Here is a 16144-nt window from a genome sequence, read left to right as displayed (position 1 = left end):
AATTGCAATTAATTATCTAACACAAGAAGTACAGTCCTAATTATCAAAGTGTCAATGAGGCATTTGTAGGCACCTCCAAATGACATCTAACTGCGGTGCTTTCAGCGACATACTAACTGCGTACAATTTTTTCCTACTGGCAAAGAAACCTCACGAAATATGAAAAATACCACGTGACTGCCCTCCCACCCGCATCATAAAGCAGCACCCTCACTCAAGTAAGCTGATTGAAAGCGACTGCATTGCATGTCGCAAACCCGAAGCGACAGTGCATCACCTTGATAATGGTACGGAAGGAGCACCAACAGAATGCTTCCTGGCTTCGCAGCTATTCCTTCCTCTCGTTTCTATGTCACACTTATTATCCATTTCTCAAGGTCAACTGATCACATTGGTAACAAAAGCCCCTTGATAACGCGGCCAAAGCGCTGCTGTGACCACACGAAACGCAAAAAGCAATGGAATAGGCATAGAATGTTTGAAAATCCTGGCTCTGCTTGCACCGCATCAAAAGAGTGCACGCGCAGCTATATTTCGTGCCAGAAACTTGCTCCAGACCAAAACCAAATTAAAGGGATGATTTTTTCATAAAGATGTATGCATGCTGCAAAAATAGGTTCGTGGCATCAAATAAAAGCGAAATAAACAGACCGGGAAGCGACCCACTTGTAGAGAAAAGGCAAAGCCGATGCATTCAAGAAAGTAAATATACCACTCCTAAATGAGCCGAATTGGCAATCCTGTACAAAAAAAAGAAAAACATCAGATTTCAGTGGGCCCTTATTATCTATGAATTGCGCCGTTGAACACCAGTTGCTGCCTAGAGGACGTGTTCAAATGGGTCTCCTTCTGCAGCTACACAGTACTGAGTCCGCTTTATCACATCTTCAGTGGCTTTCTTGATGACCAAAGCTGGAATTATAAGATATCAGTTATACTTGCCTTGAGATAATCTGATGTCTGCCTCGATCATTTAAACATGATCTTTCACATAACCCTAAAGAAAGAAATCGAGTGGAGAGAGGTGAGGTGACCTAGCCGGCCAATTTACAGGCTCCTGCCTTCCAACCTATTGCGCATGAAAAGTCGCATCCAGCCAGTTTCGTGCTCGGCTGCTGCTGTGTGCTGGTGTCCCATCTTGTTGATACCACAGAAGTGGTAGACATGATAGCGGGACTTTGCTGAGGAACTCATCCACGCAACGCTGTCCAGACAGTGTGTGATCGAAGAAGATGGGGCCGATTATAGCACCGGCGTAAATTTAGCACCACACATTGAACAACCACTGGTACTGGTGCCAATTGCGCTTTACCCAACCTGGATTGCAGTCACTCCAATAGTGTGCATTGTGCAAATTTACCTGTGCGTTTCTGCGAAAATTGGCTTCATCTGTGCACATAATGTTGCTCAAAAAGTCTGGTCACTCATCGGCTTTTGTGAGGACCCACTTCGAGAAATTTAGATGATTCTACAGATCACTATCTTCCAAGCATTGGTGCTGGTTAACGTGGTACGGGTGAAAGGCCATCACTTAGAATCCTTCAGACTTGGAAATTGGTACATGTTTGGCCACGTCCCACACACTAGCATAAGCATTTGAGGCCGTGCGTAGCCTAGGACTCAAAGATGGCGTCCTCCGCCGCTGTTTTTTGAAGCTGCTGGTTTCTCTCAGGTTTTCATAATTTCTGATGATAGTCGATGCATTTGGTCTACCGCCACACTTCCATGACTGACATATATTTGCGGGCTTCCTCATGTTGCCATTTGCAGTTCCCAAGCAAAGGATAATTTTTACATTCTGCTCATTAGAGAAAGACATGGAGACTGGGACGAAACAAAATGCACCTTTAAACATTTGCACTTGTCAATTTGTTGTCAATTCACTTTTGTGGTAATAGGTCTCGTGGCAAAAAAAAAAAAAAACATCCATGCACTTTGTCTACGCTAAGACAACAGCTATCACAGCTCGTTTCCAACTAATGCCAAATGCAATGTGTTACTTCGGCCGGGGTGCGGCGAATAAGGCATCGATCACGATGTCTTTCTTTATTTCGTTTATTTCGTTCTCGCTAACTCAGAGGGAGCCTGTTTGAGGGCGCTGCTTTGTGATTCGAGTGGGAGAACAGTCACATGGTATTCTCCATGTTTCACGGCAATTATTTATCAGTCGGAAAAAATTAGTAGACAATTAGTACATTGCTGAAAATACCACAGTGAGGTGTTCCTTGGATGTGCTTATGAAAGCCTCATTGGCACTTTGATGATTAGGATAGTATTTCTTGAGTTAGATAATTAATTAGAATCATCTAATTAAATCTCAGTAACAAAAACATTACTGGCAGCTACTCCACTGTACTGGAAACAATATGCACTAGGTTTTCTTTGAGTAACGTATTGCTGTTCTTTTAAATATTGGTGCATGACAGTTAATTGGCGCACCCTGTATATATTTATGACATCTGCATGCAAGTGACGATGTTTCCATCCCTAATAATTGTTGTAAATTATTAGAAGTGTTTATTTTTTTCATGAGTCATTAGCATTGCTTACTGAAAAGAGAAGCAATACTGAGACGCATACCATTCACGTGTATTTCACACGCTGTTGTTGAAAGACTCTGCTAAAGGGGTCACTGAAGTCTACAGGTTTTTTTCAGGGTCAAAAAAACACGCAAACCAATTTGAAGCAAGGTGAACATACATATTCATTCTCCAGGCATAGGCAATCCATATGTTTAAAAATAATTGTTAATTGACTAACTCCTTTTCTTTCAAAAGTATAACAAGCTTTGTCCTGTGTGTATATTTAAATATATTGTGTATGTGCATGGTGTTTACAGTGGAAATTTAAAACAGTGTTGAAATGAGAGAATACGGATGAGGCAGCCGCCGCTGGTGCTTCTAATGCGCTTGTCCTCCTATTGTCAGGATTTGCAGAAGTAAAGCGAAAGTATGAATTAAAATCTAGGCGCATCCGCACCAACAATGATGCAGTAAGCCATTAGCCAAGACAACATTTTAAATGAAAAGGACGAGGCAAGTCAGAAGAAACCTCAAATTACATGGGTGACAAAATTTTGGTAATGACACTTTAGGTGAGGGGGGGGGGTAGGCTTCGGCATCGCTGGGGGGGAGGGGGGGGGGGGGCAGAGCTCCTCTCAGAAAGCTCCGGAGGGGGCTCGAGCCCCGGAGCCCCCCATAGTCAGCGCCTATGAGTAGTAGTAATAGTAGCTCTTGTAGTAGCAGTAGTATAGTAGTATTCTATTTCTCTTATTGGCTGTGTGGTGTGACAACTTCCCATTTTAATTAGAAACGTTAACCTTCCTTTTTATTGCAGAATGTACAACACAACATAGTAATTCTAAGTTTCGATTTGTGTATATATATATATATATATATATACAGGGTGTTTCAGCGAACACTTTCAAATTTTTTTAAAGGTTGCCTGTGGCAGATAGCTCAATTCTAGTTTGAGCCAGTCTACTCGATATGCCACGTAACTTGTGGCATATCTTAGAGATATGCAAATGCCACATAGCTGGACAGAACCAAGGTAATGTTGTTTTCCGTCGCTTGGAGCTAGTCAGACTATTTTGTTTATTTTGCCTAATGACGTAATTTGTGATTATTAGTTAATCAACTTCATTAAAAATTAAGCCTTAAGGAAAGCTTGTGAAACGCAAAAAAGTGGCGCATTTTTTTTTCGTGGTCTTTCTTTCAGGCGTGGAAAAAAATTTTATGGGGCATGTATTGAGCAACAGAAAGTGGGATCAGGAGTTTCTCAGGATGGTCTACAATTTTCTCATTTACACTTTTGCTCTGAATATAATGTTTAATAAGGTTGCTAATTAATTACTAATTGTTTGATTAGGTAAAGTACAAAATATAATCTGGCTTGCTCAAAGCGATGGCAAGCAACATTACCTTTTCTACACGACACTTGAATGTCTTTAAATTGTGGCACAAGTTACATGGGACACATGGTCTATGAGTGAGAAGAATAAGCAGATCCAAGGGGCTTGATTTTCTGGGAGTCAACCATACGAAAAGCATAGGGGAACTGAACTGTTATGTTTGATTGAAATGTAGAAATAATAACGTAAAGTTAAGGGAAAGTGGACAAAATGGTACCTTGTTGCAGATGGGGACCGAATCCTCATCTTTCACACTCTCTCTCTCTCTCTCTCTCTCTCTCTCTCTCTCTCTCTCTCTCTCTCTCTCTCTGCTTTAGCAAAAATATAGTTTCACTTGAAAAATATGTTCCAGGCCTTGTAAACTAAGTTTTTTTCCAACCTGTGCTGTTATGTTGTTGTACGACCCATTTTCTGCATTATTTCCTTTAAGCTATATGTTTACATTGCTGCTTCTGTATTACTGTGTACTATATACATTTTGTGATAGGAGGTCCCCTTTCAGCTATGTGTTCTGGGACTTCTGTATATTCATGTATGCGTGTATGTTTCTAATGAATCAAATAAACTGAAACTTTGCAGAGACTTCGGTGTTTGCCTACCTGGGTCTTGCCATATTCAGCTACCGACTTATCATCAAACCTTCTCTTATAATATGGAGCATTGTGAGTGTGTTTTTGACTTACCTTTTTATTCCTGCATCCTCCTTCCCCGAGGGTGAGGTAGCTGGCTAAACATTAGTTAATCCCCGTGCTCCTTATAGTGAATAGCCATTAAGGGTTTATGACATAGCCTTTGGGTTCTCCGTTCGTGTATGAACAATGTCATCAAATGCACTGCCTGCCGGATTGTTCCAGTCACTCTCTGTATGAGGGTACAGCATGAAAAGACATTAGAAGCTTGCAGACTTGCCATGTTTTTCATGTTCGAAGCTGCCTACTGGTATTGAAAAAATATTTTGACAAAGGTATGCAACAAGGCAAAGTGACAGTGATGGATTTACTGAAGCGCTGACCCTGTAGCTTTCTGCCATCAGCTTCTTGCATGATTGCACAAGATGGGTCAGCCTCTGCAGTATAATTACACATTACTGCTCCGGATTGCATTGGTTTAAAGGTAAAACAGCTATTCACTACAGTCAAAACTCGATCTAAAGAAACACGATTTTATGAAGTTCCCGATCTAACGAAGAAATTTCCATTCCGCGGCAAGTACCCATTAGGTTCAATGTTGTCATCAACCCGAATTGATGAAACTAGCTTGCATTAAACCTGATTTAACGAAGCTTTTCCAGAAATAAATGAGTAAAGAAAGCTGCGATTTCTTTCTAATTTTGAAGCAGATGGGTCTTTCTTCAAGCGTGCGCTCTAACGCTATCACGTTAAAACATCTAGGCACCCTAGTCACAGACCTAGCTTAATTTTGACGAGGCTGCACGCTGCACCCATGCACAGAACAGCGGACTCAGCAGTCACAAGTGTTCTTACATACCAGATGGCGCTAGGGGCTGCAGTAGTTGGGCCGTCCTCGCGGACTTTTTATATGTGCAGGCGTGGATTAGCAGCAAATACAATGCCGCAGCATCTTTTGGGTGTCGCAATGTTACAATTTTAGATTTCGTAGGACCGAAAAATCCATTACTCGATTTTCTAAACTTGCCGCTTTAACGAAATAATTTGAGCATGGTCATCACTTCGTTAAATCGAGTTTCAACTGTATGTGCAGTGCTGTGAGCGCTAACATGTGCACAGATCTAGGATGTTCTCTGTGCCAGCATTCTGTTTCCCTCCCTCCTTCTCTCTCTGAACCTCTGAAACTTCACATTTAAACAAAAATGCTGCAGTGCACTTTGCTACAGCCAAACTGCTAGCAGACCTCGTGAACATTTTTGTTTTCATCGCTTGGCAACAGTAGCAGTCAATACAATATTCTGATCATTGAACATGTAACAAAACAAAAAAACTTTGCGAACTTGCTTTAAGTATCAAAAGTTCAGTTTAGCCAGGTTGTGTTCCAAGAACATGCTCAGTGTTCTTGTAAATGTGAAATGAAACAGTCATTAATTGTCAGGAAATTGCTGAGACAGGTTTATTAAGAACTCTTTAAGAGAACTTAGTCTAAGAAATTTTATACAGTGCCTGCAAGAACTTTTGGTCATTCAGTTATGATTTTTGCTGCTTGTGTAACAATTACCTTTGCCATAATGAAGGACCTTAGCTTAGTAAAGCATTGTTTTATGCTAGTTTGGTACATTCTGGTCAAAATAAAAAAGTGCTGTAAGTGTGACAGACATCAGACGAAAATGGGAGCAAACTTGCAACTGCTTATTTAGGACAAAAGGACTGCAATTTTTTAAGGCAGTTGCAAACACATGCCGAATATGAGTACAAGACAGCGACAGCAATCGACAATGCTAGCTATGCAAAAATGGCTGTCCACAAATTTATTTTCCTTATTGCTAAGTGGTAAAGATCTGCTAATACACTTATCAACTCCTTTCCTAATGTTGACTGCTTTGACTCTGTCGCAAATAAGCAGTTGAAACATTTTACTGTCTCAAACAAACTGCTCATAGTTGGCACCCTTCGTCGTGTGTCCCTTCTTACGTAACTTGTTGTGCCTTTCTTTTTTCTCAAAGGGCCTTAGTTGTGTGTTTGACAAAAGTAGTCTGGAACTGTGACATTGGTGCAGAGAACTGTCTTCATACATTTATAGAACAACGAGTGCTTCATACACAACATATGCAAGGTCTCCTGCAATTTGCCAACGCTCCTGCTATACTCTGTTTCAGTAGTTCCTTGCAGCAGGGCCAAGGCTACACAACCTGCAAGTGCAGATTCTTGCACAGCGAGATGTAGTGCCACAATTCGGAACACATTGCACAACTAAATCGCCTTGACAAATTGTCTTGTTGGCAGGTATTTACTTGGAAATTTCTCTGCAGGTCACAGGACAGTTTATTGCGCAATTTTGCTTGGTATTTTAATAAAATATTTATTGAGGCTCTATGTCGCTGAAAATAAAGTTCTCCACTTGTTCGAATGAAAACGTGCAAAGAACAAAAAAGTTAGTGCAACACTGCTGCGTAGACATTAATTTGCATTTAAAAGCACAAACAATTATTTGCTCTGACAGTGGCTAAATTCATAAGTGTAGTTGGCACAGCCACAACACTGCGGAGGACTCCCTCCTGGGCAATGCTTCGTCCTTCAAAAAGATGTCTGCAGACATGCCAGTAGTATCATTGCAAACTGCTCTTTTATGAGAAAGGAACGCGTAAGTTGACGTTGAACGTGCTTAGAACAGTGCAGAAGGAGTGTGGTAAACATGCACAAATTCTAATTAAGAAAATGGCTGCACTTACGAATGTCAGTGAGTGCACCGTGTACAAGTGGATTCTACAAGAGGTATCAAGAGATGGTGCCACCATCCCGTGCGGCACGCTAGCCGAGCACTCCTTCTGAACCCTCCGCTGCCGCTATCTCTGCAGCGCCCTTTCTCCTCTGTATCTCGAAATATCTTGAAGACGCATGCCTGCCTTTTTAGTGTCATAGTGAACATGAAATGAATTTTCTACTGCTCCTGTCACAACAACTGATCTCGCTGCCGAGTTGCAGTCTTTATAGATGCTGCCGCCACCTGCACTGCAGCGCTTGCTGCTAGCAGACAACAGGGCACGGAAGGGCACCTTTAAGATGTGTTCGCCCTTCTAATTAGTTAAGAAAAAGCCTGTAGCTTTCATAGTGCTGCACGGAACTACTGAAACAGAGTATAGGTTGGAAACAGGTCTGCACGTACAAAACCATAAAATGATACTGTTTTCATTTTGTTTTGCTTCCTTGTTTAAAGCAGTGTACTGTATTAATCACATTACCCACATTACAACCAATATAATTTGTCTTTACAAGATTGTTTTTCTTCTGTTGTGACTGGGAGAAATCAAACACAGGTTGCTGAACTATTCAGTTAGGTGAATAAGCTTATTTGGTTTGCTCTAAGAAGAATCTACGTTAGTGATTGCATGCACATTGTAACTGTGAATGTGGATTCATGCGCTCAAATATGGCAGTAGCGTGAGCAGTAGCAGTAACATTAATATTATCATCCACCATGGTGGCGTAGTGGCTTCGGCATTGCGCTGCTAGGCCCGAGGTTGCAGGATTGAATCCCAGCCACGGCGACCGCATCTTGATGGGGGCAAAATGAAAAAATGCCCGTGTACCATGCATTGGGTGCATGTTTAAGAACTCCAGGAGGTCAAAACCAAAAATTTGTCATTTTTTCGTATTTAGCATAATATTGAAGCATTGTGAGTGTGCTATAATTGGAATAGCACTGGTAGGCCCGTGTACAAAATGGCTTCTCATTTCCCCCTTTTCTTTGTTGAAGTATGTAGCAAAGGGAGAAGCCATCTTCTATGCAAAAGGCAGTAAACACCCACTAAATATTTCTGGTGAGAGAGAGCAAAACCCCGTGAAATTCACATAAAAATGATGAATGAGTATGGCAGCACCCATTTCCAAGAGAAAAGGCGGCAAGGAGACCAATGCATTTTAAAACAGTCAGACACCACTTGGTACATTGGTTATCCCAACATGGCCACCATTGCTGTGGAGACAGATTTCACTGGTGTTATTTTTCATCAGAGTTGTCACATTCGTCTGGGAATTCTTGCCAGGGAACTTGATATTGTTGTATCCACAGATACTGTTGTCACTGAACTCCTCCACCACTATTTCAAATTATGTTTGCGCTGTCTAGGATGCTAACTGACAGGCATGAGACAATCTACGTGTCCTCCTACATAGCATATGTACTTAGCCCACTGTAATGTAGGAGGAGAAAAGTTCTGTCCGAGGTTCATGATCCTACAGCACTTTTACATTGATGTCACACAGCCAGTTTGGATTGCTATCGAGCCCGATCCGGATGGAAATCCTTGACCACAATTGGCTCCCTCCTTCAGCTTGTGCAAAGGAGCCAACATGACCGAAAAATTTAATCTGAATCAGGCTTGATTGTGATCAAAAGTGTGCCATGTGACATCCATATAAATACAGTCCTGATCTCATCAGTGTTACTACCGTGTGATTGGACCACTGAGAATGCTTTGAGGGGATGATAATTTGAGGCTGACAAAAATTCCGAAGGAGTTGTGTATATCTGGCTAGGACTGCTTAAAAAAAAAGGAAGCAGTTTTCAGATGAAATGCAGAATGTGCTGTCGCAAAAAGTACCATAAAAACCCGAATAATACAGATCTGCGTGTAACAAAAGGCAAAATTTGGGGTCAGCGAAAAAAGTTTCATCCATGTATAATATGAGCCAGGTAAATTCAGCAAAAATATTTATTTACATCGAACTTCATCCTTTAATCATCGTCATCCTTGGTTGTCTTTGGACAGTTCTTTGTCCGAGAACTCTTCCCAGAGATGGTCATCTGTGCCATCGAGTCTATTTGAAATGCCGCACTTAAAAGCACGACGCACAAGGTCCTCCAGGATGCTTGCCCATGCATCCGCAATCCACTTGCACGATGTGGATCAGGAGTGCCATCACTAGATGGCACCTCCTGTATGCTAGAGGATGATGAGGATGGTGGTAGCCATGCAGCAATAACAAAAATTTAACTTCGAGCCCAATTTTTTGCTGAAATTTTGGTCTGGATCTGCATATAGAACAAGGCAGAAACTTGGGATGCTAATAAGTGGAAAAAATTATTGTATTATGTGCAGGTGTTTTACAGTACTATGCAAAGAATGATGATTTCATTAGGAAATGAAATATTGTTTATATGTCTAATTGAGAATTTGGCCTGTTGCTTGCTTTGCCTGTATAAGGTGCATGGTCATTTGTAAAGGCTGGTTTACATTGCACAGCATACATTTCAGCCTTTTTAATGACCTATTTTCTATTTCTGTAGTGATCTACTTGCTACATTATCAGGTGGAACATGGATTTTGTGGAATTTGGAGGGAGGGTTGTGCTTATTTTTTAGCATGGCTCCAGACTTTTGCATAAGGTCCTTATACTTGCCCGAGTAATAGCCCACTAACAGCTAGTGGGCATTTAGATTGCAGAACTCTGTTCCTTGTCTTTTGGTATAACCAGTGCCTATTAGCCTGCTTTTGAAGCTATTTGTCAGCATTATTTTGTGCATTCGAGATAGTAGCAGTTACTGGCTTGCCCTGTAAGGAGATTAACCATTTAGCCTGAATTTAGGCTGCTAAGTTAAATTCTGACAGTTTCTGTTAACGTGTCATAATGTGCCCTATGCAGGAAGAATTAGTGCTTTTCTGGTCACGTGGTATGAAATAGTCACAGAAAGTTGAACTTTCGTGCCATCTTGTTCTCAGAAGGCTCAATATGCATTCATCTGTGCATGAATATAAACAAGCAAGCAACTTGTGATATTCTCAATTGCTAAATTCTTTTTTTACCTGGCCTTTTTATAAAATTAATAAGGATGAGACTCTTTCTCATTATTGCTTGTGTGCTCTTTCCCCCCTTAATATTTAATACCTATCAAACGTTTATCATAAATGCTATTTTACATTTTAGTGCCCGTGTCCCAACCTCTCTCGGAGTCTAAAATAGGCCACATATGATGTACTGTATTTACTCATGTATTTCCTTTTTCCTTTTTTTTTTAACACTTTCAGATACTTTGTCTGCTTGGGCGAGCAGCAAACATATACCCATTGTCCTTTCTAATGAACTACTTCAGAGAGCACAAGATTACCAAAAAGATGATGTTTATCATGTGGTACAGTGGTAAGCTACAATGCTACTGTTGACTCGCTGATATAGACATTGAAACAGTGAGACAGTCATTGGCTCAAGTCTTTTGCTGGTGAAACATTAATGATTGGTTAAATATACTGAGAAAAAGTCCATACTGTAATTGAAAGAATTGCATACTAAAATCTGTCGTTCACGTCTACAGTACAAACTTACCTTGACTTTCATGTGCCTGAGCTATGGGAAAAATTGCTGTAATATTCCACAGTATTGTATTGGAATACTTCAGCTGCACACTTTACTGAAAAACACAATGAAAGAGGGATGGTACAAAATAGGAAATGTAATTTACACTTACATAATTTTGCACAATTCAGTTCATGTTTTGTCCCATCTCCTGTGTACCATCTTGTTTAACAGTAACCTGTATAACAGAACTTGCTTAGATATGGAAGACCAACCAGCTCCTCCACAAGTTGCGCACTCTGTTTCATGTTTTGTCCCAACCCCCGTTCAGAGTGTTTACCAGTAATTGGTATATCATAACTTGGCCAGGTATGGACTACAAGCTGTACTTCAGCATGCATCTCATGTGCAAAGTGGTGGAACATGGTGTTTGAGCAATGAAGGCTCAGCTTTTTACCAGTTTCTTTCACTCATGGATGTAGGGGATGGTGCAAAAAAAAAACAACAATGAATAGAATGAATAAACAGCTTGGGAACACTCACTTATATTTATGAGTAACATATATATATGGTCATGTTTCTTTAAGTGTTTTGGCATTTTACTATGGTCAGTGTATGTGGTGTTAAGTCACATTGTGATGGTAACTATGTGTACTTTGTTCTTTCTTGTTGCCTCAAGAAGTCAGCCCATGTGTTATATTTATTGTGACACCATATTCTTCTGGCTCATAATTCTCTGTGTTTGCATGGTGGAATAGGTATCTTGCTACTTTTAGAGATAATAGCATTAATTTGAAGCCTCTCGACCCTTGTTAAAAAGTTTGTACTTTGATATGAAGTAAGCATCTATTACTGCATCTGACTGCTTTTTGTTGCAATATTTGTTCTGCAAAGAATGTATACTGGATAACACAACTCTGACTAGGCCCCCCTTCATCCCACTCTTGCCCACTTTGCTTTTATACCACCCTGAATCAATAAAAAAAAATTGATATTGTTGATTGATTACAGCTTTTATAGTACTCCCTCACTGCCTCCATGTAATCCAAGAACAGCATGGCTGCATGGCAATAGTACAATAATGAAAGTGGCTACAACTGTGTTTAATGATAGCAGGTGCCGTTGAATGACTGATTTAACCCATCTCACACAAGAAAGTTTTTAAGCATTTTATGGAGAAACAGCCAATGACCTTGGCGTAAGCTTGCGCTTAATCTGCAGTAGTAAAAATTTGGCCAAGTGCAAGTGCAACCATCTACAATATCTCAAATGGCACTGTTATCAGCTATGATTTTGATTTGTTATCATTTGGGATCATTCCTGCTTCTTGGTTAAAAGCACAGTTGTAATTTTGATTTGGTGTCATGGCAAGTAGCACAGGACGTTATTTGAGTAGTGTGCCGAGGATCCACTTAGTGCTGCAGTGTGTTTGTCTTTTGCTTTTTGTCTTTTGCTAGGACTCAGAGGCGCCATTGCATATGCTTTGGCTATGCATTTGGACTTTGATGATGAGAAACGCCACGTGGTTGTGACAACAACACTCATAATAGTGCTCTTCACAATACTGGTTATAGGTGGCTCCACAATGCCTCTCTTGAAGGTAAGGTAATCATTTGACTTGTTCAAAGCAGCTCCAAATAAATAGTGCCTACTAAATGTGGGGTTGATAAGAGAGAACTGTATAAATGGCTCTATCTGCTAAAGTGCTGCTGCTGTTATTTTTTTTTTTTTTGCCCTCAAATTTCACACATGATGAATTTGTTGCCATTTTAGGATGCAGTAGTTGTTTTACTGGATAAATCGGATGCTTATGTGTCTTTGGATATATTGTACAAAAAATGTAATTTTCGCAGTGAAAGGAATGGTAGTGCTGGAAGGTGAAACTGGAAGGTGCTGTATCTTCTGCAACAAGCGTTTCACCCTTGACAGACAGTGCAACCACAAACAAGTCAGCAGTTTAGCCAGAAGTTTTTTTCTACTGCTCTTTCTTATCAACATTTGGTATGTTGAAACTTTCAAATGTTTCAAGTGCAGGCCATAGTGGAAGAATAGACAAGTGTGTGAGCAATGCTGCCTGGCTATGGTGCAGGTGCAGCACAAACATGGTCATATTTATGTTGTCCACTACCAGGGTGACCGCAGGGTGTTGGGGTCATCATTTTATATTGTCTGCAGGGGTCTGACACATTGCCCTTGCTCAAAAGTGGTGTGCTATTCTGTTCAAGAATCATCTAATTGAAATTACAAATTACATGTGATGAGCAAAACGAGAACAAGGTGAAAGCAGGAGCCAACGTTTCGACAAGTGGACTTGTCTTCTTCAAGGCGACATATGCTTTCCTCGCCACAGTATATATAGGTGGGGTTCTAAAGGGGAGAGGGTGTAAGGCGGGTAGGTGCGGCAACGAGGGAAGGTGTGTTAGCATGTCGAATTGGGAATAAAGGAATGCTGTGCACAAGGCCAGGGCCCCCCCCCTCCCCCCGCCCCCTTTTGTCAACCACGTGTCAACGCACGCGTGTTAGCCCGCGTGTCAATGGCGTCTGACACGCCAGCTGAAAAAAAAAAGGGGGGGGGAAAGGGATATGGCAAAAAAAACAAACTAAGTGTTGTTGCCTATAGCTTGAACTTTAGCATAGCGAATAGATTCTAAAGGTCCCTTTGAAATGTTTATGCCTATTGGTTGAAATGTCTTGAACTTATGGATAAGGTATGATTCTCTGTATTTTCTTTCTCGTTCAGAACGGAAATTTGACTGTAAGATGTAGAGTTTAAGTTCATCAAAGTTATGACCTGGTTGGTTGAAATGCTCGGCGACGGCTTTGGAAAGCTTTTTCGTTGTGTCCGCGCGATGTCCGTTTAATGTGACGTTCATTCATTGTCCTGTTTCACCGATATATTGTTTCTTACAGAATGAACATTCAAGCATATAAATCACATCCGAACTTGTACAAGTGAAGCTAGATTTGACTTCATGTGTATAACTATTTGCGGTGCTTTTAATTTTAATGTCACTTTGAAGGTGCCTGCAGGTTTTGCACCTGGGGCGACAACATGCTTTTATTACGGGGGAATGCTGTTGGCTGACTTTTGCTTGCACTAACATGTCTTTAAAGTTCCTGTTTCAGCGATAGGTAACCCTAGGTACAGCTGGGAACACTTTTCTCAGACGCTCGTTACTTAATAATATTGGGTGGTATTTTCGTAGGGTGTTGTTTATGTTTGGGAGTGCATTAGAATATTTTGTTATAAAGGCCGGCGGTCTGTCACATTCTGGTGTGGGCTGTTACATTTACATGTGGGCTGTTACAATTACATGCGAGGCATTTTGAACCACATATTCAGTACCACACCCATAGTACCAAATACAAGGAACACATCCTGGTATGTGATTCACAACGAGACCCTGCTTGTCAAATGATGCACTGTCTCTGCAGAAATGAAAAGTTCCATGTGAAGTGTTGAATGCAGCCATGAACCTTTATGATCACCAATCACTGTGCCCTCTGAAGTGCCATTTGCGCTCACATTATTGTTGTGCACATGGCAGTGACATAGACCACTCAGGATGAAGCGCCTGGGGAAGCTGCACTGTACATTTCTGAGTTACCTAGGGCCAATATCTCCATGCCAGTTGCAAAATTTTTTGCAGACCTACCACGATAATTTCTAATGCCAATTTTGTAAGGTATCATCACTTTTAAATCTATGGAGTAAAATGTGTTTTTGTTAGATGTGCAAGAAGGCCTGCTGAGTGCAGCACATGGAAATGAAATCGTCTGTGACCTTGTGTTGCAATGCGGGTTTGTTTGTATGCCATCTTGGAATACTAGTGCATTGCAAACAAGATGACGACATGAAAAGATCACATGAATGCACAGACCTGGCATTGTCTCTGTGTGTGCTTTTCTCATGCCCTCGTCTTGCTTGTGCTACACTACTATGTGATGTTTTGTGATGTTCAGACAAAGCAAGACTGCTGATAATGTACACAGCCAGTCATTAAACTTTTATTGACACAATACACAGCTTGTATGCTGTCATTGGGTGATGCTGCGGCAAAGTTCATGGAAATTCGTTTATCCTCCTGAGGCCGGGGATGCATTTGGCTGCACATTTCTTAATTTCAGAATAAGTCAGTAGTGTTATGAAGGTGAAAAGCGTTAAATATTTTTTCAATAGCCCTGATTGTTTCAGCTCAGCGTGATGACCAGTATATTGGACACTGGGATTCTACCTGGTCTTTTATCACCCAGCGTGCATGTAATGACGTACCTCAGTTATTGTGCTCAAACTCGTGTTCAATGTCCAATGTGTTCCCTTCGGCAACTCTTTGCAAAATTGCACCAGCCGTCTCATCAGACACACGAGGCGACCCTCCTACAGAAAAAAAAAAGGTGTGATTTCGTCCGCAAGCCGCTAAATACCAACAGTACTCATCTGCTGTTCATAGCCAGACCATCGCTAAAACCTGGTCAAAATAACTGAGTTGAGTCTTAGTGCCCAATGTAATGGACAGTCGAAATCAAAGGAAGCATAGATAAAAGTAAGTGCATGAACAGTTTTGAAGTTCATATACTGCGCATTCGCTGTTGTATGAACTTTAATATGAAATTACAGGTATGCCCTGAAAGTGGGTAGAAATATGAGAAACAGTACTTACTTCTTCGGCAGGTGCCATGAAATGTCGCGCCGCTGAATGCCACCATTGTGGAACTGTTTTGGCGGGAATTCGAACAATGTATTTTCATCAATGCAGCATAGATGACGCCAGCAGGTGTCCAATACATTGGACAGTGGGGTTTTATGAGGATGAATGTCTTGGCATAGGAGTACTGTCTCATTACCTAGTGTCCAATACACAAATCCGCATAGCGGGGTCTCAAGAGGTTATAGAGAACCGTCACACCACTAGGAATGTGCTTTTGAAATGATTCGTACACTCGTTTGCTGGTCAAGCTCATCTCTGATGAATTCAGAACAAGTAGAAAACTGGTAGCACATGATTTTGTAGTTTTTTGCATATGTGTGGACTGTATTATTGATTACATGAACAAGTGAGATCTCAAGTTTCCTTTTATTTTTTTATAATTCATTCAGGCTCTTTGTCTCCAAAACAGTAATAAATTTTTTGGGCTAAAAGTAGAGCAACATTCTCTATGTCGGCTGCACTACAAAGCTGCTTTTTAACTAAAAACTCTTGGCCACAGGCATTTCCACTAAAAGTGCGGATCACTGATAGCTGAAGGGGAAGGTGCCAATACAAAAGCAGTGGTCAGTGTCACATAGCTAGAATCACGCTTTAAGTTC

At 41.0% G+C, this 16144-nt stretch overlaps 1 protein-coding gene across 3 annotated transcripts in view; it reads left to right on the top strand.

The window, feature by feature from the left end:
* The window catches only part of Nhe1 (Na[+]/H[+] hydrogen exchanger 1), a 64719-nt gene that overhangs the window by 34888 nt on the left and 13687 nt on the right, over positions 1-16144 (top strand). For all 3 annotated transcript variants that reach the window (XM_055062739.1, XM_055062738.1, XM_050195381.2), the window contains 3 exons: positions 4493-4575; positions 10572-10683; positions 12294-12436. In XM_055062739.1, the coding sequence (XP_054918714.1) occupies positions 4493-4575; positions 10572-10683; positions 12294-12436 (338 nt within the window). The remainder of the gene's footprint in view (positions 1-4492; positions 4576-10571; positions 10684-12293; positions 12437-16144) is intronic.

The sequence above is a fragment of the Dermacentor andersoni genome, chromosome 1 (genome assembly GCF_023375885.2).
Source record: "Dermacentor andersoni chromosome 1, qqDerAnde1_hic_scaffold, whole genome shotgun sequence".
NCBI lineage: Eukaryota > Metazoa > Arthropoda > Arachnida > Ixodida > Ixodidae > Dermacentor > Dermacentor andersoni.
This window is presented reverse-complemented; position numbering and strand designations above follow the sequence as displayed.